Source organism: Dermacentor silvarum, chromosome 10 (assembly GCF_013339745.2).
Source record: "Dermacentor silvarum isolate Dsil-2018 chromosome 10, BIME_Dsil_1.4, whole genome shotgun sequence".
NCBI classification, from domain to species: Eukaryota; Metazoa; Arthropoda; class Arachnida; order Ixodida; family Ixodidae; genus Dermacentor; species Dermacentor silvarum.
In genome coordinates this window covers 57,035,230-57,061,906 of record NC_051163.1, presented here as the reverse complement: position 1 = coordinate 57,061,906, position 26,677 = coordinate 57,035,230, and the positions used below count along the sequence as shown (strand labels likewise).

Below are 26,677 nucleotides of genomic sequence, written 5' to 3'. Positions count from 1 at the left end.
GGTAGGAGTCACTCTCTAAGACTTAACCAATTTTCCCAACCAGACTGGTAATTCTGTCGAAATTTTTAGCTTCAAGTCTGTAAGTGCAGACTTCGGACAAGAGGCAGTGCAACTTGCAAAAAAGTACATCAAAGCCTTGAAGGTCTTACGATAGACCTTTTAAAAACTGCACACCGCCACCTCCGAAGGATACCCCCTGAAGAAGGAGCCGAATTGGCTCCGAAACGTCGGGCTAATAAATTCCCTTATTTGGTTGAAGTCCCTCTCGAAGTCTTAATCAATTTTCCCAAACAGACAGGTAATTCTTTCGAAATGTTGAGCTTCATATCAGACAGTGTCAGCGAATTTTCGCAGGACACTCGCAACTGCCGCGTCGCCCCCTAACACACGCTGGTTTCCTCACACACAGCTAGCTACGCCAGGCCAAGCTGGCGAATGAGCGGACACAGGAATCGTGACACTGCACAACGCCCGAGAGAACATAAGAAGTGCCCGTGTACAGGCATTCGGCTAGAGACTCTGATTGAGCCCGCTTTTGGCTTGTTCTGCTTTCTTAGTTTACGCTATAACTAGCCGCCACTCTAACGGCTATGTTTTCATCATTTTTGACAAGCAATTGGCGCCATTCCGGTGAGATGTTTCTATCGCCGTGAATAGGAGAGACAGAGAGGCCCTCGAATACCAAAAAAAAAAAGGTGCTCGTGCTGATAACGCAATTCTGTGTGCGTTATGCGTTGTGGCCTTACAAAATGTATGCCTTACAAAATGACGTTCTGCCGTCATTTTCACGGCCAAATGACTGGAAATGAAGCTGCCCAGACATTTTCTGTAATTAAGTGTAATATTCTTAACATTTTTCTAATGCTGCCCATTGAGTTACGCTGGGGCACTGTGGTGAAGTCCGACATAAAGGCGAAGGCGCAATGTTAAGAATTCCTGCATCCGCCATGCCGTGAACCTCGATGCCTACAAGGTCGCCTGCAGTCCCACATTCCGTTGGAAGAAGTGTTGAAAAAGAAATTAGAGACTGATTTAACTATGTATTTTTGAATTCATGTTAAATATAGATTATCTTTTCCTGAACTTGCTTAGCCAACTCTGTGGCGAACGGTTGGCTCGCGCGGCCTATATAACGAATTGTCCAGTACAGCGAAGTACTTTGGAGATCCCAGTGTGTTACTTCGATGTAAATGCGTCTGAAATACCATTCGCGCCGGACAAGGCCTTCACCGCAACAGGCCGGATCGCGGAGCGATATTAAACAACGGTTTTCAACAACTGTTTTCAACAACAAGTGGTGTCGACAGAAACGTGGAAGGTGGCCTACCAGGTGGACGAGGGGCCGGGGCCAGTGGGCGCCACCACTTGCAGCCACCACTGTGACCACCAGCGCGGTGGCGTCCCACGACATCGTGGAACAGGAAGGCGAGGTGGCCAGCTCGCAGACGATCTCCAGCAAGACGCGCACCGTTGAGACTGTCACGGTGTGGCAGCATAGCCGCAGGGTTGCTGGCATTGGTTCAAATGCTGTAAATGAGAACGGGGGTGTTACAGTGTAACCTCGATACAGTCGACTTGTGTTAATTCGACCCTGACAAGACGGCTGAAATTATCCGACGGGTATAATTAAGCGAGAGGGGAAAAAAGGCACCGAGACACACTGCTGATTCATTTGGCAGTATTAGCCCCGCATCGAATGGGCACCCACGTTTTATGAGTCCTAAGTAGAGATATAACAACAACAAAACAACTTCAACGTCGTCGCCGTCATAGCAGTAGCAGTATAGTAGTAGTAGTAGTAGTAGTAGTTGGCTCGTACAACTGCGGAACACACAAAAACGTCGTCCTCGTGGTTGTCTCTGTGTGGCAATATAAGTTTACCTTGACGTTTGGTGCCCGTTCCGCCAGCGCTAGAACCCATCACGCCCAGTACCGATAATAAAGTTTTATCACTGGATGATGCACCACGGTGTCGTTCGCGCGCAGCTGCTCAGCAGCATCGTTAGCCGTACTCACGCCAGCTGCGGAAGCTGCAGAACGCTGTCCTGGCTCTGAGCGCGGCGTGACGGTGCGTCGGCTTGGCTTTGTCACTTTTTCAACCAAACGCACTGCGTGTCTCTCGAGGCCTACTAATTTCTCTGAGCGCGGGGCACGCACATATGCGCCGTCGACACCAGGACTGCATGGCGGCGGCGGCGTCAGCGCGCCTCGGGTGTCCCTATTTAATTGATATCGCAATAAGGAGAAGCCTTGCTCACTTCACGCGGTTACGAGCCACGAGTAGCTCTAATAACACTTTAACAAAGACTAGCTCAAAGGTAAATGTGACAAATTGCGCATTTCGTATTTTCCTTCGCCGTTGTTAGACATCACTTAAAAAGACGCGTGCCTGAAACACATATTTCCATAAATATTCCTGATTCTTTCCAAACCTGGTTATGTCCGTGAAATATTCAATCGCGAACTTCCGATATCGCCAGAGTGATATTGCAGGTTCCTTAATTTTACATGCATGAACGATCGCTTCGTACGTACGCTTTGGCTCCAATCACAGTGTGCGTGCAGATTCTGCTATTGATGTAATAGTTCAGCGGAAATCCGCTAGGTGGAGATAAGTAATTAAAGAGAAACTGAGACTTCCACCCAAATGTAGCAATTCGCTACTATGGAAACCCAACTGGTTTCCATAGTAGCGAATTGCTACATTTGGGTGGAAGTCTCAGTTTCTCTTTAATTACTTATCTCCACCTAGCGGATTTCCGCTGAACTATTACATCATATACTTGCCTTTGCAAATGTCGAGTTGTCGCGACTTCGCCCTGCCATCTGCTAGCCGCCTGGTTAGCTCAGATGGTAGAGCGGCTGCCCCGGAAATACTGCGAGGCTTTCTTTCGAGGAACCCGTTTCCATAGTAGCGAATTAACTCTGCCATCTGCTAGTTAGCTCAGATGGTTACTTAACGTTCGAGTCCCGGACCAGGACGAATTTTTCTTCAACTGCGAGGCTTTCTTTCGAGGAACCCAGTTGGGTTTCCATAGTAGCGAATTGCTACATTTGGGTGGTGCTTCGAGTTGTCGAAAAATTCGACTTCGCCCTGCCATCTGCTAGCCGCCTGGTTAGCTCAGATGGTAGAGCGGCTGCCCCGGAAAGGCGGTGGTTCGAGTATTCAACTAGGCTTTCTTTCGAGGAACCCAGTTGGGTTTCCATAGTAGCGAATTGCTACATTTGGGTGGAAGTCTCAGTTTCTCTTTAATTACTTATCTCCACCTAGCGGATTTCCGCTGAACTATTACATCATATACTTGCCTTTGCTTCGAGTTGTCGAAAAATTCGACTTCGCCCTGCCATCTGCTAGCCGCCTGGTTAGCTCAGATGGTAGAGCGGCTGCCCCGGAAAGGCGGTGGTCCCGGGTTCGAGTCCCGGACCAGGACGAATTTTTCTTCAACTGCGAGGCTTTCTTTCGAGGAACCCAGTTGGGTTTCCATAGTAGCGAATTGCTACATTTGGGTGGAAGTCTCAGTTTCTCTTTAATTACTTATCTCCACCTAGCGGATTTCCGCTGAACTATTACATCATATACTTGCCTTTGCTTCGAGTTGTCGAAAAATTCGACTTCGCCCTGCCATCTGCTAGCCGCCTGGTTAGCTCAGATGGTAGAGCGGCTGCCCCGGAAAGGCGGTGGTCCCGGGTTCGAGTCCCGGACCAGGACGAATTTTTCTTCAACTGCGAGGCTTTCTTTCGAGGAACCCAGTTGGGTTTCCATAGTAGCGAATTGCTACATTTGGGTGGAAGTCTCAGTTTCTCTTTAGATTCTGCTATTGATTGGCGTATTAGGACAAAGTGTGTTATTACTGTGGCGGTTGTTGCAGGCCTGCCTGTCTTGCGAAGGCTTGGCGCTTTCTGAGTGTACGCAGATGTGTGCCTCGCTTTTATTGCGGTTACTTTCCACGCGTAGGCCGCCCATATGCGCGTCGATATCGTGACAGCACGACAACGCCGACGGCGCAAACCCAAGCTACCGTTTAATTTCTATCGCAAAAAAAGACAAAGAAAAGCGTGGCCTTATAGAGCCGACCTTTTAATCGCGCAGCACTGAGCGAAATTTTTTCACCAAATTAAGGCGCTGGTTTATTGAACATGAATAACGATAAATCAGGGAGAATAATATGTAATGTTATGAATAAAAAAGAGAGAGTCGCCGGAATCACTAAAGACTGAAGGGGCCATACAGCTTCCAAGGAAGTGCAACACTATAATTACAAGCAATTTGCACAAATAAAAGGATGGAAGTGATTGAACCTCTTGTCGAAGTCGATGGAAGACATCATGGTCGTATTGGGGGAAAGAATGGAGTGTATCAGCGGTACAATTTATCGTGAGCCGCGCTAGGAGCGGCGACGTTTGATTTAAGTGTACATACTAGCTTGATCGACGTCAACTACAGGCTGAATCGCCTTCAACGTTTTGTCATCAGTTATCACCATCATTACCGTTATTCAAGCATAACTTTTTGTTGGGCTAGTTGGTGCATGTTACTGAAGCGCTCGTCCGCGTCTCTTCGTGTGTCGTCTGTTTGGCGCTTTAATACTTCAGTAACATTACCATTATTGTCGCCGTCGCCATCATCATCATCATCGAAATCCTAAACGTCTTCATAATTATCACCATTATATTATTCATCACATGCCCGCTTGTCCCAGTTGTACATACCTAGTGGCACACACCGAGTGACGCATACCAAAGTTGGCGTCAACGGGGTTCACTGACGAGTGGCACGTATACCCAAGGAGTGACGCATAAGCAACCCCACATACGCAGTAAGCCATATACGCAGCGGCCCCAGTGGCACTGATACTTGGACTGCACGATCGCCGGGATCGACCCACGAAAGAGGCCAGAAACACGTGAAAAACAACATATACCTGATAAGGAAAAGAGGCGGTAACTCGCCAATCAAGGTGTTCTCTTCAAACATTAACAAAACACGGCCTACTGCCCACGTACTACATGTGCGGGAGATGTTTCATCGTTGACGTTGATGGGAAGTGTTCTCCACGGCAACATAATTGGAGCAATGCTTCTTCCCGACGTTGTCCACAGCCGTTCGCACATTATCACGCGAGACGCCGTTAGGACAGAGTGTGTCAGAAAAAGCGATCCAGTCTGCTCTCGTCTTGTCTTGTTTCCTAAACTTTGGCGCATACCCACTACGGGGGATTGGCCAAGAAGCAGGTGGTTTCAACTATGTTTATGAGAAATATAACAAAAACTTAATTTGAGATTTCATCTTAATTTTCAGATAAAGCAATTTTGTCATACAGTGAAATAATAGGAATACTTCATAATTCTGGAAATTCAGCAAGGTAATCTTTTTGTATCTCAACGCTACACATTTTCTCTTCTTCAAGCGATTAGCTTTCTTTGGCTCGGTCGCCCATTTTTGAATTCGTTGTCGTCGTCTTCTTCCACAGCTGGCCGCGTTGCCGCATATCATTCCAGCGTAGAATTTCACTTCTCTCATGTCGCCGTAATGGCGAGGCCAAGTTTACGGGGGTATATGAGTCATTGCTTAAGGGGGTATGAGCCATTCTAAGGGGGTATGAGCCATTAAGGGGGTATGAGCCAGTCTCACGTAACGGACAGGTTTAATTTTGAAGCAATTTAATCTCGAAGAATCGCAAATGGCAATGGGCGGGCGAATGCTGCTAACCACGCCGCCGAACAAACTCGAGACATCGAACGCAAGCGACAACGGCGGACTGCGGGCATACCGTCAGTGACGTCGTTCCCTCCGTCACAGCCGAACGTGTGTGTAACGTCATAATTGAGAAATACTTTAATGAATCCTCGGGATTAACCCACTGATAAATACCGGAGCCCCACTATTCAGCTTCGCTTGTTAACCATCTTCACGGAGTGGAAGGGCCGACCAAATGTATTTTTATCCAGCGGTCGGGACTGAGCGATGAGACATATAAGGCTTTCGCCTTACAGATCACAACTTCTAGATATACGGCCCTCTACAGGCCTTCATGGGTTTTTAAAAGCGTTTGCTATTCACTTAGATGGTCAATCGATATCATCATCGATGGTTTCTGCCCACCTTTTTGTCTTTTTCAAGCGTAGCTTGTATTGGCTCAGACGTTTCGGTGGTGTTGTAGTCACGCAAGAACTCACGTGTGGCGGGGACAAGAAATTGACCCTTTTCGCGGAGCAGTTTGTTTTGGAGAAACGAGATGGCGCTCACGGCGGCGCGCCATACCTCTCCTCAGCGACCGCGCACGAATACGAAACAATTACCGCTTCTACCAATTGCTTCTGTGCGATCAGATGTCGGAAATGCAACTGAGTTTTCGCCAACACACTGTGCTCCAATCATGCTAGATTGAATCATGTGTATTGAAGACGTGTGCAGTAGTTGGCTGCAAAAATAGTGACTGACAGGTTAAGGAATAGAATGAATCTGTGTGGCCAAGTTCGCGGACCGCTGCTGCAACTGTCCGAACGTGTTACCGGCACTTCGTGATGTAGGTACGGCTTTCCTCGAGGATACAGAAATTTGCTAATCCGCCAGCCTTGTGTCGTTAACCTTCAAAGAAAGGGCTTCATCCCCAGAGCGTCGGCAAGAGTGAGTATCACTCGTTAAACAACGACAAAGGGAGTAGCGCCGCTTCCTGTCATAGAAAGTTTCGCGGACGTTATCTATACACATCTGTCCCAAATGGCAGGAAAACTTACGCCCACTCTATCGCCAACGTATCAAGAATACGTGAATGGGCGAACACTTGAATATATGCGCACTGTATACGCAGCAATGACGGACTACACCTATGGCGCACGAATGGTCGAAGCTGAATGTTTGGTGACGGTCCACAAGAGTAAGCGAGTTACTAGCTGTAACATATATTTTTTACAAGGTACCCAATGTACAAAACAGCTACGTTTCAAGCCTTGTGCGCAGCAAGAACAAATCTATCGGAACTGAGCACACCCGCGAGCGATTAGGCAGAAAATAATCAGATAGTGGCCGCACCGAGGAACTTCACTGATTCAGATTCTGAGAAGCCACTGCTTCAAAATATTTGCCGAATAAAGAACAAAGAGCAAAACACACTAATCCTGACTGAATTCATAATCGGAAAGCTTGAATAGCTTGGAATACATATTTAGCCCCGCTTTTAGAACAAGCACCATATACGCTGCTTGCCCCGTTTGGACTTAGCTTAATCAGCTCCGAAAGGGTTTTCGCATGTTCTCTGAAGCTGTGATCAAAGCTTCGTGTCGTCCACCTAGTCACCGTCTACGATATGTCCGAAAACAGAGCTTTTCTAAGCCACGCCGGCGTCATACACTTTCATTGTAAACAAGGAGGCAACGGAGGCAGTTGAGGCAAGCAATGGACGTGTCACCACGTGATCAAAGATGGCAGCGCCCACGGAATCGCCGCGAAAAGGGTCAATAAATAAAGAAGGAAAGGAAGGAAAGGAAGTTGCGAGAGCGCGATGTCAGCGTCGTCTTGCCCTCCAGGAACCTGACAACAGTGGTACATGCCTCGGCAACGCTAGCGCCAACTTCCCCGGTGCGAAGGCCAGGTTTCCACGCGAATTTCTCAACCGGAACTTCGGAGCCAGCTGCAGTGCGTGTGACCGGCTGTGGTTCGAGCACAACATGGTACTCGTCAGTGCAATTCGTTCCGAGGAGAACCGAAGAAACCCACGACAAGCTTCGCTTACCCTCATTTCCTGGACAGGGGAGGGGCTGCTGACTTTTTACGAGTATTTAAAGGGAATGACAAGCGATTTCTATGGACCCAGTTTCTTTATGGCGAGCTCACCCTCGGTAGTGTTTGCACCTGTAGCGATTAATTCCAAAAGCGCGCGGATATTTTGTAAGCAGAATTATTCCATCTGAGCAGCCTCTAAAAAAAATAAGAGACCAACCTCAAGCAACACTGAGAAGTGATAGCGATGCCGATAGCCCGCCTCGCCAATTGTGAAAGACGCCCATCATGCTGCTTGCACTGGAGCGAGTGCAACTGTGGTTAACCACCTATATTAACACATTTCCAATCACTTTTAAAGGTAAATAGACTGGTATGTATATTGTATCCGAATAGACTGGTATGTAGTATGTATCCGACGGGCTGAATTAAGCAAGAGGCAGAAAAGAAAAAAAAAGACACCGGGACACACTGCTGATTCATTTGGCTAGTAATAGCCCCGAATCGAATGCGCACCCATTTTTCACGAGTTATAAGTAGAACGACAACAAGGTCGTCGTCGTCGTCGTTATAGTAGTAGTAGTAGTAGCAGTAGGCAGTTGCTTCAAAACCAGGCTCGTACAACTGAGGAACACACAAAAACGTCGTCCTCGTGGTCATCTCCGTGACAATCTAGATTTATTACCTTGACGTTTGCTAATCCGTGCCGTTCGGGCCAACGCATTATGCGCACCACGGCGTGCTTTGCGCGCAGTTGCTCGGGCAGCATAGTTAGCTGTGCGCGGCGCACAGCACTCATGCCAGCAGCAGAATCTGCAGAACGCTGCACTGCTGCTCCGCGAGATATCCGATTGAGCGCGGCGTGACTGACGGTGCGCCGGCTTAGCTTTGTCACTTTTGCAACCAAACGCACAGCGCGTCTCTCGAGGTCTACACTAATTGCTCTGAGCGCGGAGCACGCACATGCACCGTCGATATCTGGACAGCACGGCGGCGGCGGCGGCGCCAACGCGCCTCGGGTGGCCCTACAATAATTGCTATCGCAGTAAAAGTGAAGTCGTGTTCACTTCCCGCGGTTCCGAGCCACGAGTAGCTCTAACAACACTTTAACAAAGACTGGCTCAAAGGGTGCTTAATCTGGCAGGTAAAGGTCACAAATTGCGCATTTAGTATTTTCCTTCGCTGTTATTAAGAGATTAATTAAAACAACGCGTGCCTGAAACAAATATTTACAAAAATATTCCTGATTCTTTCGAAACGTGGTTATGTTCATAAAATATTCCATCGAGAACTTCACGTATCGCCAGAGTGATATTGCAGGTTCCTTAATGTGGCGTGCACGAACGATCGCTTCCTTACCTTTGGCTCCATTTGCGGTAGGCGACAGGGTGTATTAGGACCAAGTGCGTAACTAATGTGGCGGTTGTTGCTGGCTTGCCGGTCTTTCGAAGGCCTGGCGCTTTGTGAGTGTGTGCGGCTGTGTGCCTCGCTTTTTGTGCGGTAACTTTTCACGTCGATATACAGCACGACAACGCCAACGGCGCGAGCCCGAGCTACCGTATAGGCACCGTGCATTGCAGTTTGCGCGCGATCTGTGCGCCACTACAAGTGAAGCTTTGGGACGGCCATGCAGTGTCAAAACCAGCAAAACTGGAGAGACGCTGTATACATTCGCCGTGATACTTTCGATCGCTTATCACGAAATAAGACTGTCCGAGTTGTGAAAATATCAAAGTGCGCATGCTCTGCATATGATAGCACGCGTTCGCAATCGATATGAGCAGCGGGAACAATTGTGAGCTTGATATCGTCAAAGCGCAGGGCATGCCTCTCAAGCGAGCGACGATAAGGAAGCCGTTGTCGTTCGGAATGGCGTATCATTTTCATCGCCTCTCTCGGCTGGTGTCGGCAATACTGGGGCGAAACATGAAATGTCGTAGCGCCATCTGAACAGTGAACGGTGCCCATAAGTGCAATCACAAAAAAAAAAAAGAGAAAGAAAGAGAAATCGGTAGCCCCTCCCCTGTCGAGGAAATGGGGGTCCTATTCTAACTTAGCCTATTCCTAATCATCCTATTCTAACTTAGCCAGTGTAAAATTTTGCACTCTTATTGGACATTTTATTTCGACCTACCCGGTTCTTAGCCACTGCCCCAGAATGGGTAATATGCCTGTATATCACAGGGGTCTAGATCTACGTTTTGGCCGCCATGTTGCCGGATGTTGAACTGAGCCGTCTGTGTTCGTGACTGCGCTCATAAACAGCACATAGATGACCGTGCTTGGTACGGTCATCTATCGCGCACTGAGTGCTTAATGGCCGCCAATCAGTGTGTTTGTTTATCTACGCGGTGGACGTGCATTCCATGCTAAAGTTAGGGCTGTTCTGCATATTCAGGTGGCTTTCATGGATGGGGCGGAAATTATCTGCGTCAGAAATCGCAGCGTTTCTGTAGCTAATTGAGATTCAGAAATTATTTCTTTAATCGTTCGCATTAAGACGCATGAAGACGCATGAATTAGTTACGCCTGCTTAGCATAAATTTAAGGCTTAGCAGCCCTTTAGATATATCCGTGAATCCTTATGAATTATAGTGCCTGGGCATTTAGCGCGATATCCAGTTCAAAAATTCGGAATAGCGCGTCCGTTCGCCAATGGGGATAATATGGTATAGCTGCGGCGTGTTCGAAACAACAAGCGCTGACCAATATAGAGATGAGCACAATTTTAAACGCAACGCAACTTAATCGTCAAATGTGTGCTTGCGGACAAATTTCGATATACTTCCATCTTCAAGATGGCATGCGTGCTCAGCAACTCTAATACGTCTTCACGCACTCGTTGTTGCGCGTGCAGTGATTGAAGGCTAAATAGCGGCACAATGCATGGTTTGTTAAGCCTTCAAATTTCATAATTGAACGGGGAAATTTGGGGCTCAGATTTATAAATCTGCAAACGACAACTATATTAAACGAGCAGTGCCAGCGTATTTTGCGGCGAATTCAATCATTCTCCGGTATACGATATATGCGGAAATAAATCGCAATTTATTTTACTATGAATTGCGCATAGCTTTTTGAAGTTATAGACTTAATCATAATCTTAAATAAGGCAACAAGCTTAGCGGTATGCCGAGAAGATACATGGGCAAATTTTGAACATATTTCTAGGACTAACGGGACCGCGCACAAGCGCTGTAAGCATGCAAGCCTACGCTGGGAGTCAATTTTCGGAGGTCGAGTGAGGAGGTGAAGCGGGAAGGAAGAAAGAAAAAAGAAAGAAAGAAAGAAAGAAAGAAAGAAAGAAAGAAAGAAAGAAAGAAAGAAAGAAAGAAAGAAAGAAAGAAAGAAAGAAAGAAACTACCGGATATGAGGACAAGATTAATCGCGCGCGCAGAGTTGGCTGTGTGTGTGTGCTGTCTGACGTTTTCGTCGCTACGGTTATATATATAGGCCTCTTTCGTGTGTGCGTAAACAATGAATACGAATGTTTGTAGTGTACAAGCAAGACGTTTCCCTTCATGCAGTGATGTTGGTGCAAAGCCTGCTCATGCTACCGAGTTATGTGAACATCTTGTTATAGGACGTTCTTATATTCGCGTGGTTAATCGTGGTATTGAAGCGATAACGTTTATCCGGTGTTCCTTACTTTAAGCCAGTGCGTCTGAACCATGCGAATGTTTCTGCAGTCGTCCTTCTTGAGTTTACCGTTTTCGCGCCTAAATGTTCTTACTTATATATGACGATGCAAATTATCAATTAATTGATGAAGTAACAATTACGAATCTGCTGCTTCTAATTATTCCATTATGTTAGTATTTTCGTGCTAGATTTGGCTGGTTACGCAAAACAACATTGAGACTACTTGCTCACATTTCCAGATCGCTGAATTTTTTTCTTGTAAGAACTGCAGACCACACAATTCTGTTAGTGCTCACTGCAAAAGCCAAGTGCTATTGCTCTTGCTCTGCTGGCTTTATGTAAAACTTGACATGCTCACTTACCGTGAAGTCTGGACGGGAGCATTTGTATGATTTTTGATATGCATTCTCACTATGCAACATTCTTTTTTCCTAATTGGAGTGTTGCTTTCTTTTATTTTTGGCAAATGTATAGCTGCATATCAGTCACCATCAGTGCTTGTCTGAACATTGGAAAGACACGAGAACAACCTGCTTCTGTTGTTCTCGTGTCGTGTTCTTATAGCAACATAAATGTTGCTATAATTTTTAACTGTAGCGCACCCAGGATCTTTGCCAGGGGGGGGGGGGGGGGGGGCGGAGGGGGGGGTCGACAGTTTGCCCATGCCATCTAAATAGCCCTAATTTCAATTTCTTCACGGGAAATTGTCAAAAAATGCGCTTTTTGCGAGTGTGCAGACGATTGCGCGTCTTACATCTTAGTTGCAGTCCTCAAATGCGCAAGGAAAGAAAAGGGGTTAAACAAAAAGGGGGCGGGGTTAGGTCGGCCTCAGGGGGGGGGGGGGGGGTTTACAACCCTTCCCCCCCCCCCCCCATCGGTGCGCCACTGATTTTTAACCATTAGCTCTTTAAAAACACACTAGCTAATATTGTGTAAATAGAACCCATTTTGTACCCGCTATTGTTATGTTAACAATGTTAATCTAGCTTTATTTCGTTAGGTTTTATTCTTTATTTCGTGATAGCTAACTTGTATGATAGAACCCATTTTCGTACCTGATACTTTTATAGTAACCATGTTAATCATGCTTTATTCGTTATGTTTAACATGCTGCTTTTATGTTTATTTTTTTCTCTTGTATTTCTTGTTTGCCACTCCCCTCTGTAATGCATCGGCCCTGAGGGTGTATCAAATAAATAAATAAATAATAAATAAATAAATAAATAAATAAATAAATAAATAAATAAATAAATTAAACTTTGACATATGTAATAATCATTTAATCGTCGCAGCCATTACACAAACCAGCAAGGGCCTAGACAGCGTTGCATAATTCGGTTTTAAACACCGGAGAAACTTTATCGCTTCATTAACCTAATTTTTAGCGCGAATAATAATGTCCTAGCGAGATCTTCACTAGACTCAGTAGCATGAGCAGGCTTTGCACCAAAAGCACCACTGCATAAAGTTTGCTTCGCCGCAGAACAGTTTGTTATGCGGTGAAGCATATTAAAAGTGGAAAGGTTCAATTACGAAAAAGAACACGCGGCAAACTCAACAGTAGACTCAACCAAGCCAGCTAAACCATTTGCTCCAGCAAATACAATAGCGACCAGAATAGCTCGCACGTGCACGACGAGCTCACACTCAATGCGCTTGGCGCTCCAGCCAACCATGTGCGACGTCAAATCTGGAGCAAGAGTTCCCGGACTTTGATTAAAAGCGGCTTCTCAAGAGCCGAATTGATCTCATCGTTGATAATTAAGTTATGTGCAAGCGTGTTTTTGAGGGAATACTCCTAGTTCTGTGGTCTCCATGTGACATACCAAATTACATCGACTGATGTATATGGGTGCCGGCACGACAAAATAGCACGATGTTGTAAAAGCGTCGTATCGCGTTCGACAAATTAGCTTAGCTAATCTGGCCTGATCGCGATCGAAAGTGCGCCGTATGACAGCCGTATTGGACTTTTTTTTTTTTTTTTTTTTTTTTTTTTTTTTTTTTTTTTTTTTTTTTTTACAGCCTCGATATGCGTCGACAGAGTGTCCTCTCAGTCAACAGAGTGTCCTCACATCCTATCCACTCCCGTTCTTTTTTTTTTTTTTGATATTTCCGCCGAATCTCATCTTCCTTACAATATTCGTCCGCTGAGACGAAAGATGTTCCGTGCGCACAACTAGCCATGTCGTACGTTTACGCGGTTTCAACTGACCGCTCTAATTCATCGGTAGAATTTGCGTACCTAATGTGTGGAGGAGGTCGCATAAAAGGATGAAGATGAATGCCCGAAAACTGGACCACCAAAGGGGACTCTACCTTTGCCGAGAGCACATCTGTGTAGAATGTGCTTAAGTTGGGCGGAAGCTCTTCCGACCTGTCTCTGATCTGGTTAATCTTTCCCCAACGCTTCATTCCGAGCGTTCGGCGCGATCGCTTTGCCGGCAGGTAAACCATGTCTCCTCACAACTGAGATGTCGATCAGACTCGTATTAATGCAGCCCTTGACTCGATCCTGGCCATGACGATTACCCCGACTTGTCATACGACGAGTCCTTGCTCCTCCGGTCAAAAGCTATTCTGTGTTGATTTTATAAGAATCATGGCCACTGGTACATTATATAACGTTATATAAAGTTAATTGCAAATGCCTCTCTAGCTTCCTCGTCCACTCTCGCCACCTGCGTTGCATCTCGACGCTAAGGGCAATCCGCTCCGCACATTCCTTTATTTCAAAATGCCCGCGCTTTCAAATGTCACATGGGCATTGAATCACGTGACTTTCAGTTAACCATTTGCATATTTTGTTTTTGTTTGGTTTCTCCTCCCTTTTCCTTCTCTCGACCTTGAGTGCACTTCTCGCGCGCGCGATAAGCGCACAACTTCTTTTCCATCTGAAAAAAGAGAAATAGATTTAAAGAATAGTAAATGCTACCAACCGCCAGGGGAGAAAAAGCACTAGCGCTGCCTGGTGACGTCATCAGGGCGCATGGTGTTTGTTTTTGCTTGTTTTCTAGTGTACGCAATCGGTGCCACTCGCTAGTCAGGTCAGTGTTTGGTCGGTCCACCGTGACTCGGTTGGATCTCTGTTCCCTTCAGTGTGTTAATTCAGCACGCACTGTGTTCTTGTAGTTAAGATGCCTGTCTTCGTGCGTCTGCCGCTTTCGCGCAAAACGATGTGCATCGAATGCGACGTTCACGGTGCGCCCGTAGAGCAAATCTACCGTGAAGTTTCTCGAGTTGAGGTAAGTGATGTTGCATTGTCGTCCTAGATCGCTGTTTACAAAGTGTTTCGATGTGTCACACCAACAAGTTAAGCGAAACTGAAAAGCCGTAAAGGCCTTCCGCTTACGGTGGCAATATGTTTCAAAGAGGCATGTCTTGGCACTGTCGGTTGATCTCGCGTTTGTATGTGCGACAGGGAATACCGGGCGAGTTCCTGACCCTGACCTACGGCGGACTACGGCTAGTTGAAACCTCGGTGACCGATGGGCAGTGGCTGACGTGCTCTGTGACTGGTCTCCTCGGAGGCAAAGGCGGCTTCGGCTCTATGCTAAGGGCCATCGGCGCTCAGATCGAGAAGACGACAAATCGCGAAGCCTGCAGAGATCTCAGTGGAAGGAGACTGCGGGACATTAACCACGAAGCACGGTAAGTCACGCTTTTATGGTTTCATAAGCGTTTGCCGCGTCATGAACTTGGTAGTCGGTATTGGTGTAACTTGGTGCCCAAGCTGTCACCTGTGCGAGGAGATTTCGGGCTTTGCGTGGCGTACGTTTATCGTGCTTTCGCTGTAGTGTAAATGAGCGAGTCCCTTACCTTTGTAAAACGGGCAATTCCAATCTTGCTCGAGTCGGTGCATATTGAGCGCGCTGTAAAGTATTGGCGCCTTAGAGCTCGATGAGGATTGAAAATGCTAGTTGTCTGGCGCATTAACTGGCCGATACAAGCCACCTCGATGCGCTAGTTTAAGTTCAGTCCTGTTCATGCATGCCTTCTGTTGAGATGAAGCCAATCTTTTGGGTACATGTCACTACCTTGCATTTAATGCCTGTGAATATCTTGATGGAGAAGGCGACTGAGCTTATTTGTTGCATCTTTCGCAGTATTAGCTGACTGAGTGTTGACGCATGGCTAACTTGTACTTGCCTTTCAGCTTGAAGCGTTGGGTGGCCAAGCAAGCTGAGCGGGAAAATCAGCGCAAGCAGCGGAAGGAGTACCGTGAACCAGAACACCATCTGGAGGATCCGGAGTACGAGCGCATTCGGGAACAGATCCCAGAACGCATCCAAGATGCTGTCTCACAGGGTATGGGCCTGTCTTTTGCAGAGACGTTTCTTTTGCAATAGCAACAATATTGAAAGGTTCCTGAACCACCCCTCGAGCTTGGTGAAAAAACAACCCGTGGATAGCATATGCTGTTATGAACATATCTCAGTCAAATTTTGCAGTCATGCACGGTGCATGGAACTCACAAGCAGAGCGCGAATCGCCTTTTTTCAAACACTCCTTTCAGATAATGTCTTCTCCTCACCGATTTTGCAGCTGTGGCGCCTTGCCTATGTCGTCATATGCAAGGTTCCCATAGACAGCTGCTATTGCCCAAAAGCGGACATCAAACAAGAAAGGTGTTTGAATCAGTGCGCTTCCTCATACTGTAATTGTGTATATTTGTTGGCGCAGTTTACAAAACAGGCTGAAGTAAACAAAAATGTGCATTGAAAATTTCAATAATTACGTACTTCTGCAAGCCGACTATTGTCTGCTCACACTCAGCCGTGGCCACACAATTACGTGGCATAGGACTTTGATCACACTGCTCATCGGTGTTGTAGTTGTCGGGTCTCGCTAATTTCGATTTGTTTCGAACGCTCATCTGACCTCGAATCACGCAAAACTTAAGTCGGACCACACTTACACTTGCCAGCGCACACTAATGGCTAGAGGCATTGGCAGACATCGCTTCGTATTGATCTGTTGACAGCACTTCAAAATGCATAATTTGGATGTGGCTATTAACATTTCGTCAAGCTGGTACAGGACAAAGCCGGTCCACAGCACATGGCACGACTGGGCACTCCAGCCTTGTCATGCACATAGCAAATGTTGCGCGCACTATACTGGCTATGTGCACTACAGTTGTATGTAGCTGCATCTGCTACGTAGCGTACATACCATGGCCACGGTGGGGTTCCCTGAGAACAATTGCATGCTCCGAGTGGTCTCTGTAAGTTATGTGGTTCCAGGCGCGTGGCAAGCCAGCCCGAGCGCCAACATCTGGCTGATATAGGTTGTCTGCTTCCCAAAGTTGCACACCTTCAAGGTGTTTTGCCATCATGGTCGGAGCTCGTTACGTTAGGAATTCTTTCAACTCGAGTCCACAGTTTGGCACCCATTGCTTACCCGATTAGGGCATTGCCAACGTACTCCCACGAGCTAACATAAAGACAATGTTTCATTGACCCTCAGAAATTGTGTGATTGCTGTAGAGATAAGTGCGAAAGGAATTGTGCTACCTGTCAGTCGGTGCAAGAAAACACAGCCATGCATAGCTATCTAGTACACTGTAGCACAGCAAAGGGATGAGATGCCGCGAACTCAGTTGTAAGTTGAGGGTTAGCCTCAGAGTTTGGCTTGTCGTAGGCACCGAAACTAGAAGTAGTGGCATCTACGCGAACATTTCAAATTAGATTTAAACTCGGCGCTCTACGGTGATGTGGAGTAGGAGCAATTCGGCCAGGACATATTGAATATTTCTTGATACAGGTCATTTCTCTGTAGAGGCATTCGACTATATGCATATAGTAGTACACATATATTACAAGGCGTTTGTGCACGAGTTCAATGACATTGCAGCAACGCCTTGCAGCATGAAGACAATGTTTATAAGCAAATGCTGTATGAACTTTTTGGATAGCCTTACTGTTTTGACAACCTGGCATATATATATAATATATATTGTAAGACGATGCCCGGGACGGAAGAAGGCAGAGCTCATGCATTTCAACACAGCACGAGACAACCAACGAGCACCAACCCGACAAATGGTGATTATGAGGATGGGTATATACAGATGAAGATGATGATAAACTGCACAGTTAGTGCTCACTATATATATATATATAGTGAGCACTAACTGTGCAGTTTATAAATATATATGTATATATATACCGTATTTACTCGAACTCGAATGTGACGCGACCACGATTGTAACGCGAGAGTCGACGTCTCAGTCCGCGTAAAAACAAAAATCTAACTGCGAATGCAACGCGAGATGAACAGAAAGAGATATGGTGCCTTTCTTCAAGGAAACAATTCGTAAACGAATTCACTTATCGTTGTCCGAGAAGGAGACTGAGCTTTCCTTGGGCTGTATTTTCAGGCGATGGCTTAGGGAGATAGTTGCACTTTCTCGAAATTTAGCATGACTTGATGCCAAGAGCATTCCCAACAAGTGTTTCTGGCACTGTACCAGCTCAGTATCAAGAGCGCTGTCAGCCGTATACTTCGAGGGTTTCGATGCCAAAACGAGTCAAGTCTCGCGAAAGTGAAACTATTTCCGAAAGGGACTGCCCGAGAATCAAGTCACCCATGCCGTCAACCTCGTTTTAGGTCAAGTACTTCTTAATGCTCATTCCCATTAGGCCTGCACAACACTGATTTTGGTCTGCTGACTGTTGGCGACAGCAGCTTATACGACGGAAAACACTGTGATCAATGGTTTAAAGGAAGGAAAACGCTGTCGCAGCAGTCGGCAGACTAAAATCGGTGTCGTGTCGGCCTTCTGTGAATGAGCCTTTAAAAGACAGCGCAACCATTTAATTCGGGGATAGTACCAGGCCACTAGGAAGCCCTTCCAACTGGTCCCGCATTTACAGAGGGGCTCCCATTGGTACCACCATCCGAGCATCGTCGACTCATTGATGTCGAACAACTGAGCGGCGGCAGAGTTTCCCAGCTCCTCGGCTATCAAAAGTACTCGTCTCTCGCCATAACGCTGTGAAGCGTGAAAGGCCGCAGGGTAATGCAGCACTGTAACCATACCTCCAAGTCACAAGCGCATCAAAAGTAGGGTCAATTCCAACAACAACAAAAAAAAAAAGAGTTTTGAATTCGGTCGACTTATCTATGGATTGAATCGCGACGTAAGAGTACATGTTGCCAATGAAACGTTAAAAACTGCAGCATTTAGAATATTTGTTTTAGAATCGTAAATTTTGCCATTATTCGAATGCAACACGAGGGTAGAGTTCAAGCACCGAAAATCATGAGAAAAAGCTTGCGTTACAATCGAGTAAATACGGTATATATATATATATATGTGTATATATATATAATCCGTAAATACTCTCCTCCCTTATCCCCGTCTATCTATCTGCCTACCGATATATATATAGTTCTTGCTAAGCAGATGCTGTTGGGTGTGTTTGGACCATTATATGCTTATAATTTGCACAGCCGCTCAGCAGGCACGCTAGTGCACATGAACAAAATGATCATGCCTGCAGCGGAAGGCATGAGCATTTTGCTTGCTCCACTGAGGGGCCCACTAAGCGGTGCACATTGGTGCATCCACTCGGCTTCTTGGTCATTTTGCAGCCAATGTGACTGTACACTGCTAGCCTCTTATTAGGAGACGCACTATATGCGAGGTGCAGTGCCTCAGCACGCAGTCTACGAGCATAGCTGATTGTAAGCAATGCGCAGCCAACTTTTTAAGTACTCCACGGCACACGTGTACGTACCACAAAGGCAAAAACTGGCATTTCTGCAGGGCTGTCTGCCGGCAGCAAGCGACCGGCCGCCTCCACCAGCGGGGAGTGCAGCTCGAGGAAACGACCTGCAGCTGCCCTGTGGCTGCCAGATGTTCCAAGCGACGAGTCTTCTGGTGAGAAGGGGTTTTTCGAGGCATCTCCTCGTGAAATGTTTTATACTCTACGACTTTGGTGTTGGTACCTTGTTTTATTTCCAACCTCTATTGATTGGTGTGAGCACACTTCACAAGTGCGTGTCCGATTGCTTATGTCGCATTAAAAGTCGGAAAGAGCTCTTCCAGCTGACAGTGAAAAAGTCATGCACCTGAAAATAGACGCCTGCGCACTCGCACTGTCGTTCATTTAAAATCAGCTGTTACCCTATTCTACAATGCAAGCTGGACAAAACTGGCCTCAGTTAGGAGGTGGCATTTAGTGAAACTTTCTGTGGGGCGACCGATGGTGTAGACACTAGACAGTTTTAGAATAGCGTTTGTTGCTTTACGTACGTTAAACATAAGCACGTTTGCAGGACCTTACTGTGCGCGTTCTTTCAAGACATTTAGTTTACCGTACGAGAACGCAAACGTAAGGAATACGTTATAAGACGGGGCGCCGTCTGGTGCCTCGTGCCAGACGTATCCAAGCCAAGACACTATTAGCAGCCATCCTGTTCTTGCTATGGGGACGCATCTCGTTAGGCCTACGGGTGCCGGAATCGCCGAACGGTCTCGGAAATTGGACATGCTATGCGCTCATAATTAACGTTTTAGGTGAGTTTAGAGAAAGCGAAGGCCCATTTCAATAGTTACTGGCCCTGAACATAAGTGAGAGTGTAGCCATCACTCGAATACACGCTGAAGCAGGAACCGTTGGTGCCGCCTTTTTCGACAACACTATTCCTTAGAGTCCGTATACATTACGAACGTTAAACTGGCCAAATAACGTACGTTATCATGGCGCACATAAACCAGAGTAACCCAATAACATTCTGAGCATGCGCAGTGACGACGCTATTTCTTTACGTACGTAATGCGTTTACGTTTGGTTGCAAACGCTAAACTAAAACTGTCTACTGTGTTGCACGGTTGTATTAGCAAGATTAGCATTCTTAGCCTACTCCCCCCAACCCCAAACAGATGGCAGATAAAGGTGTCCACCAATATGATGAGTCATTATATTGCTTGAATGCTAATCGCATTAACGTCAACAATCATTGAGAGACGGGTTCTGCCGGAATTTTACGAGATGGTTTAACACTGTCAGTCGTACAAGCTCAGTAGAAGAGCCGAAATTTAATTGCTAGAGAATGTTTCAATAAATTTATCTCAGTCCTGCAAAAGCACCTCAGGGGCAGCTTTTTGTCATTTTTCCTTTACGAGCTTTAACTGTTTAATAAAACACTCAAGTCGGTGCACAACTTGTTGGTTATCATCTTCACTTACATGTTTTGATATGGCCAGCTGAGACTCATAATCGTTGTTTCCGATAAAAAATTACTGAGAGGGAACTCAATTACTAGTGTCTGTGGAAGCTGCAAGCTTGGGAATGTTGGTTAGTGTACGTGGATTTGCCTAAACATCATCTTTCTGGCTTCAGGCGGTCTTGTGATTTTGCAAGCTCATCATTCCTAACAGAATATTGCATTTTAAGTGCAGCGTTTACGCGTGTGTTCAGAGACTTATTGCCTTCTGCATTTAGAAAAAAAATAGGGTTGCTTCAAAATTTGGGCCTGTAAAAGTAGACAGATGGTAAACAAAGCCACGAACACAAAGATTAGATGAATCCTATGTATTAACCATCGTTGCTGTGATAGCCAAACGATTGCCGCACCACGAGTTTTTCTAGTAATTTTAGTCGAAAACTCTATGCTCATGACCTCTACATTCCAAGTGGCACATGTCCCCTGTGGCTTTCCTTGGCTTCGTATGATTGTTAACAAAAATGATCAACACCAGCGGGGCCTCTGGAGTTTGGCAAGCTATTATTGTTTGAAGCAGTGTGTTGGAACAGAACGAAAACAAAAATGAAAAGCGAAACAATGATATTTTTGACCGGAACGAAAACGTAACTGAAACGTTATTTATTTTGTTTCGGAGTGAAGCCGAAATGTTCTTGATCTGTTTTCGGTTCAAGGGGAAAGTCAGCAATCCGAAACAATCTACGTCAGGCAACATCAGAATTAGGCGCGTATCTCGGGCAGGGATAGTGCGAGCGATAGCTGGTCAAGCGCTGCACTAATCTAAGCCTACCGCTCAGTGCACTAGCAGATCGGCATTGTAGCAAAACCCAGGGCTCGTGCACTAAGAGCTTATTGTTTTGTTTTCTACGGGTACAGTGCTTTGTTACAGTTTTATTCTTGGTTTAAGTTAGTTACTATCGGAACAGCGATCTCAAATTACGGAGTACACTCAATGATGTGCGCTTAGTGCCTTGACTCAAGACACTGAGCATGATCTCGGAAATTGGTTTTTGAGAAATATTAACACCGTTTTTATCGTTACGGGTAACTTTTTTTTCGTTCCGGACCAGAATGAAACTTTTTCCAGTTGAACGAAACTAAAACTAGAACGAAAAACATTTCATTCCGACACCCTGGTTTGAAGGGCAGTAGGAATATAGTAATAAAGTCATTACTTCTGTAGGCACATTAGTGATATAGATAAGTAGCATCCTTGACAGGTTACTAAATGAAAGTGAGATGATTCAAGCGTGTGTCACCATAATGACATTATTGTTCAACTTTCAAAAAAGGAGTGTGCCAGATTGCAAGTTTGAAATCCACAGTATTAATATTCTATGTGTCAGGGCTGTTGTTTGCTCATGACAGTGTGTGTGACAACAGCCTAAGTAAAAACGAAAAGAAAAATTGAGACTGCCTGATAATTTGCAGGCCAGCGCTGTTAGAAACACCAGCATGCATGTATGCGAGATAAAGTTTGCGACTGTTGTTAAACGTTTGCAGATGACGACTCAGACTCAACTCCGGAAAATCGAGATGCGTCTGCGAAAACGGAGAGCTCGAGTGAGCAGGACGCTCCAAGTGAAGAACCCACGTCTGCTGGAGCAGAGACAGAGTCGTCCAGGGATGGTGAAGACAGTCTCCCGAGGAAACGGGACGACGTCCAAGGCACCGAGTGCTCCACAGCCGCAACCTCGACAGAGATGCCCTGTGCAGAAGAACCACAGCTACCAGACACGGACAAATAAAGCTTGCCTTTATTGTTCTCTTCCTGGAGTCTCTCTCCCCTCTTGACTACTGCATACACGCCAGGAGAGAGAGGTACACACAGTCTGTGCAGCCGCGCCTTCCAGCGTCGTGGGGGGCCATTGGGCAGACGTGCAGTTGCGCCCACACATGGGCATCGTTATCGTCATGGCCGAGGCTTGCTTTGAGAGACCGCCAACTTTGTACTCACTCATGGCCACAGTGCAAGAACATTTAGGAGAACCTCTACTCAGGTGCAGCTGGATAACACCGCTTAAAATTCTGAGCAGCTTGAAGCCACTTGCATGCTAATGCCACCTGGTGGTTTAACCATGGTTGCTGGGGCAAACAAAGCACACTTGCATTCCACACTGTTAAATGTCACTTGGCAATTGGAACCTAGTCTTGGGTGCAGGCGGATAACTGCACTCGCATAACAGTCTGTATGGAGGAAGAAACGAAAGACTAGGAGGGAGCATCACATGACAATCTTGAAGCCTTGTCTTCAAAAAATATTTATAAAGGAACGGTTCATGGGAAATAGGCCCTCACCATGTGACAGGCAAGCAGTAATATCTTACCGCGAAATGTGCGGAGAGTGGTGGAGAGGCCGTCACTAAGAGCTACCTCAAATGGCCGTGTGGGGCCCATTTCTGAAGAGTTAACATGAAGATGGGCCCCACAGGAAAGGAGTTATGGCGTCGGAGGAGATTTATTCGCGGAGGCTAGCAGCCTGATGTCATGCTCCCTCTTGGTATTTTTCCTTCCTTGATGACGGTCTGAACAGGTTAGAGCGCTTCACATGCTGGCGCTACCTAGTGGCTGAAACCATAGTTTCCATGGCAACCAATGTACACTTGTATTCAGCACCACTAGATGTCGCATAGCAATTCCACGAACTCTGCCCTTCACATACATTCCTGTTGATGTGAAGGAATCAGCTCCGCTGATGCCAATGCAAAGTTGCTGCTCCTAAGTGCTTCTTGTTCTGTGCTCATGGCATTCTGTCAGCACTTAACATGAGCAACTGCACTTGCCGATAAGTGCACAAACAGTAAAGACTGCTGTATACATTAGAGAATAAATGGCCAAAAGACGGAACAATATCGAAACCTGCTGTGAAATTACGAGTGCTCACCATGCATGACTGAAGTAATGTGAGCAGTACACAGACACCAAGTGTGGTGAGAATTGGCGATTTAGGTTGCAAGTCCACTCTGGCTCTGTCATTTATTCTGTTGGAACTTGCATTTTCTTAAGTTGTTGGCATACTTCCAGGAATATGCCACATGGCAGCTTGTTAAACTTGCTGATCTAATTTGATTAAAATGCAAGCCGACCGTTTCATACACCATGACAGCGAATACCATTCCAATACAGTAGAACCCCGTTGGTGTTTTTCAAGAAACTGCAGGGGGGGGGGGGGGGTTAAATTGCCGGGAAAACGTAACCGTGAGGCAGTAGCGCACCCAGGATCTCTGCCAGGGGGGGGTTGACAGTTTGCCAATACCATCTAAACAGCACTAATTTCGATTTCTTCACGGGAAATTGTCAAAAAATACGCTTTTTGCGAGTGTGCAGACGATTGTGCGTCTTACATCTTAGTTGCAGCACTCAAATGCGTAAGGAAAGAAAAGGGAGGGGTTAAACAAAAGGGGGGGTTAAGTCGGCCTCAGGGGGGGGGTTACAACCCCCGAATCCCCCCCCCCGTCGGTACGCCACTGCCGTGAGGAAAGCTGCAAATCGCTACAGCAAAGCCAGAAACAGCTCTGAATGTACAGTTATTAGATGTCTCGCCGCCTGTACTGTGACAGGGGACGGTGCATGTATATTAGGGGCATGTACAAGGTGCCGTGACAGTGGCCTCTTTCAAATCTTGATATGCTTCACCGCATCACCCAGCCTTATTGCGACAACGCTGACTAAAGAGAACTGGTGATTATGCACCCTTGCCAGTCCCAAAATAAATGTAGCCCTGGGCTCGGCGGGAGCCACGGACACTGGGCCTGGCTCCCACAAGGTTTTAACCAATGCACACTCCTTCTCTGCGCATGTTTTCTCCCAATATGCTTGTGCAGCTCCTGGTTTGTGCAACTTCGGTTGCTTGTTGCAACATACCAGCTGGCTGCACCGCTAATTTTACGTGACCACCATATTCAAACGTAAGATGCAGGAACATTACAAATTGGCGACATACTAAAGGGGAACATAATATAATACATGGAAATCAATCCAATTTAGGTCGGGACCGCGAAAATGCAATGTAGCAGCCGAGAAAATCCAACAGCGAGGAATGCGTCAATGGGGTTCTACTGTATTTCAAAAGACAAGGGTATTCCACTCTTCAGCACAATACAATGATTTCAATGCCTATGAGATGTAGAAATAATGCTAGCGGGAAGTGCACTCGACCAAAATTTAAAAATTTTTGGATGCAGCGATACCACCACGCTGTTGGATGTGATGATAAACAGCCTCATTGGTGGATTTGATGGAAGAAATTTCACATTCTTAGCCGAGCGCATTTCCGGATATGTAAATTTTTGCATCTCGTAGCTGCCAAAGACTTCAGTTGCTAGTGGAATGCTGAATGTGGCCAATAATTGCATAATGTAGGTCATGTGCCTTTAAAATGATCGGTTGAGAATACAGTTCCAGGTTTCACCGATCCAAAAGGATCTGTTCTGATGTCAAAATGCACATCCTTAACAGTGTCATTCTTTGAATCTTAAAAGTTACAGTACTTTCATTACTCTGTGGGCAAGGATAACATTTGGAAGCTTGTCAGTCAATGCAAGCAATGCACAATATCACACAAGGTATCTCTCGGCAGTCTGCAGTGTCGGCACGTGGGGAGAACAGAAACGTACATAGACATTTCATCACAGGAAGACGATCGTACACTGCCATACGTGCCTGCAGATGTTACATAAAGCCACGTCTTTAAGAAAAAAAAAGGCCAAGCAAATGGCTGCAAGAAAATAAACCCACCACTTTGTCGCACAACACCACCCATCTCTCAAAGGCATAAAAAAAATAAATGCACATATGAGTAAAATGTATCTCATAAGAAAAAGAGCCTTTCCTCATCAACAATCGCTGAACAACAGAATGTGTTCCATCCAAGCTTAAAACGAGCGGCACACGCAGTGAACAATCGTGCACGGTACTACGCCGATTATGTCATCTAACACTGGTGAGCCGCGGATGAATGAAAGAAAGAAGGAATGAACTTGATTAAATCAATGTTGGCTCTAACATTCAAAAACCAGTGGCCCCCCATGGCCTGTTTTCAGCGTGGCCAACGACTCCATATATTTGACATTCTTTTTCGTAATACCACCTTGAAATGTTCAACAGAGCTGCCTCACCCACTTTTATTAAGAGGTGCGACGAAGTGCAAGCTTTGGCGCGCAGGCTCCTCAGTCGATCCTCCAAGTGCCTCAAAGCTTTGAACGTGAGGCTGAATAAGCTATGGCTGCCGGGCAGCCTTCTGAAAAGAAGCCGTTACACGTAAAAGGGCAGGATCACGTCATTTCTTCGTTGCTTACTTGACAGCTCTTGCGAAAAAGCAGCTAGTTTCCCCACATAGAGCGTCCAGTGCGGTCCTGCCGGCTTTAACGGAATGTTGTCTTTTTTTTTTTTTTGCTGCCTGTAATAACATGCGCGCACTCTAAGCTTTTCTTTCTTTTTTTCTTTTGCTTTGCATCATGCAACTCGATACTGTGGCCATTTGTAAAGCAGGCACCCAGTAATATAAACGTCACAAGTGTTTGGGCTAAAAGAACTAAAACGGGAGATTAAAAGAGCGCGCGGAGATGGAAGCTGTCTGTACACTGTCCGTGGCATCGCGGAGGAAGAGAGGCAGTAGCCGAATGCAGGTCCGCGGCGACACGCTCCCGGCGCGCCGGGTGGCGGACCGTGCAAGCACCGGTGGTTCGGCCCTGGCGGTCTGTCCCGCAGTGCTGCATCAAGAGAAGGAACAAATAAATTTTGGGGTTTCACGTACCAAAACCATGATCTGATTCTGAGGCGTGCCGTGCCGTTGTGTGTTTGTGGGGGGTGGTATTGATTCATTCTGAGCATCTGAGTTTCTCCAATGTGTATGCAATGCACGATACATGAGTGTTCTTTCATTTTGCACCCATTGGAATGCGGCTGCTGTGGCCAGAACTGAAGGCGTGACCTTGAGCTCAGCAGCAAGACATCACAGCCACCGGGATACCACAGCGCGTCAAGAAACGGAGCCCATTCATCAAAAAAGTCCAGTTGCAGACAGGTTGTTTACAACTTTTTAGGAAAATACACTGCCTCTTGTTTTCATAAGTGGAGAGCTCAAACGCAATACCCGAA

At 46.2% G+C, this 26,677-nt stretch overlaps 2 protein-coding genes and 2 non-coding genes across 5 annotated transcripts in view; 3 read left to right on the top strand and 1 right to left on the bottom strand.

Annotated features, from left to right (window-relative positions):
* The window catches only part of LOC125940617 (uncharacterized), a 123,834-nt gene extending 122,298 nt beyond the window's left edge, over window positions 1-1,536 (bottom strand). For both annotated transcript variants that reach the window (XM_049657008.1, XM_049657009.1), the window contains exon 1: window positions 1,328-1,536. In XM_049657008.1, the coding sequence (XP_049512965.1) occupies window positions 1,328-1,496 (169 nt within the window). In that variant the 5' untranslated portion in view covers window positions 1,497-1,536. The remainder of the gene's footprint in view (window positions 1-1,327) is intronic.
* Window positions 1,537-3,357: 1,821 nt separating this feature from the next.
* Window positions 3,358-3,432, top strand: Trnas-gga (transfer RNA serine (anticodon GGA)). The gene has a single exon. It is a non-coding gene; the product is annotated as a tRNA-Ser (tRNA).
* A 203-nt stretch (window positions 3,433-3,635) lies between these two features.
* Window positions 3,636-3,710, top strand: Trnas-gga (transfer RNA serine (anticodon GGA)). The gene has a single exon. It is a non-coding gene; the product is annotated as a tRNA-Ser (tRNA).
* A 10,652-nt stretch (window positions 3,711-14,362) lies between these two features.
* On the top strand, window positions 14,363-22,346 carry LOC119431407 (replication stress response regulator SDE2). Its single transcript, XM_049657002.1, has 5 exons — window positions 14,363-14,607; window positions 14,784-15,013; window positions 15,519-15,670; window positions 19,137-19,250; window positions 22,082-22,346. Exons 1-5 carry the CDS (start codon window positions 14,500-14,502, stop codon window positions 22,324-22,326), a joined length of 849 nt encoding a protein of 282 aa, XP_049512959.1. The 5' UTR covers window positions 14,363-14,499; the 3' UTR covers window positions 22,327-22,346.
* The last annotated feature ends 4,331 nt before the right edge of the window (window positions 22,347-26,677 follow it).

What these genes read in the sequence shown, in the direction of transcription:
- LOC119431407 (XM_049657002.1), top strand. Translation starts at nt 14,500, where the DNA reads ATGCCTGTCTTCGTGCGTCTGCCGCTTTCGCGCAAAACGATGTGCATC. An exon ending in GTGAAGTTTCTCGAGTTGAG is followed by an intron (nt 14,608 to 14,783) that starts GTAAGTGATGTT and finishes TATGTGCGACAG; the next exon opens with GGAATACCGGGCGAGTTCCT. An exon ending in GACATTAACCACGAAGCACG is followed by an intron (nt 15,014 to 15,518) that starts GTAAGTCACGCT and finishes CTTGCCTTTCAG; the next exon opens with CTTGAAGCGTTGGGTGGCCA.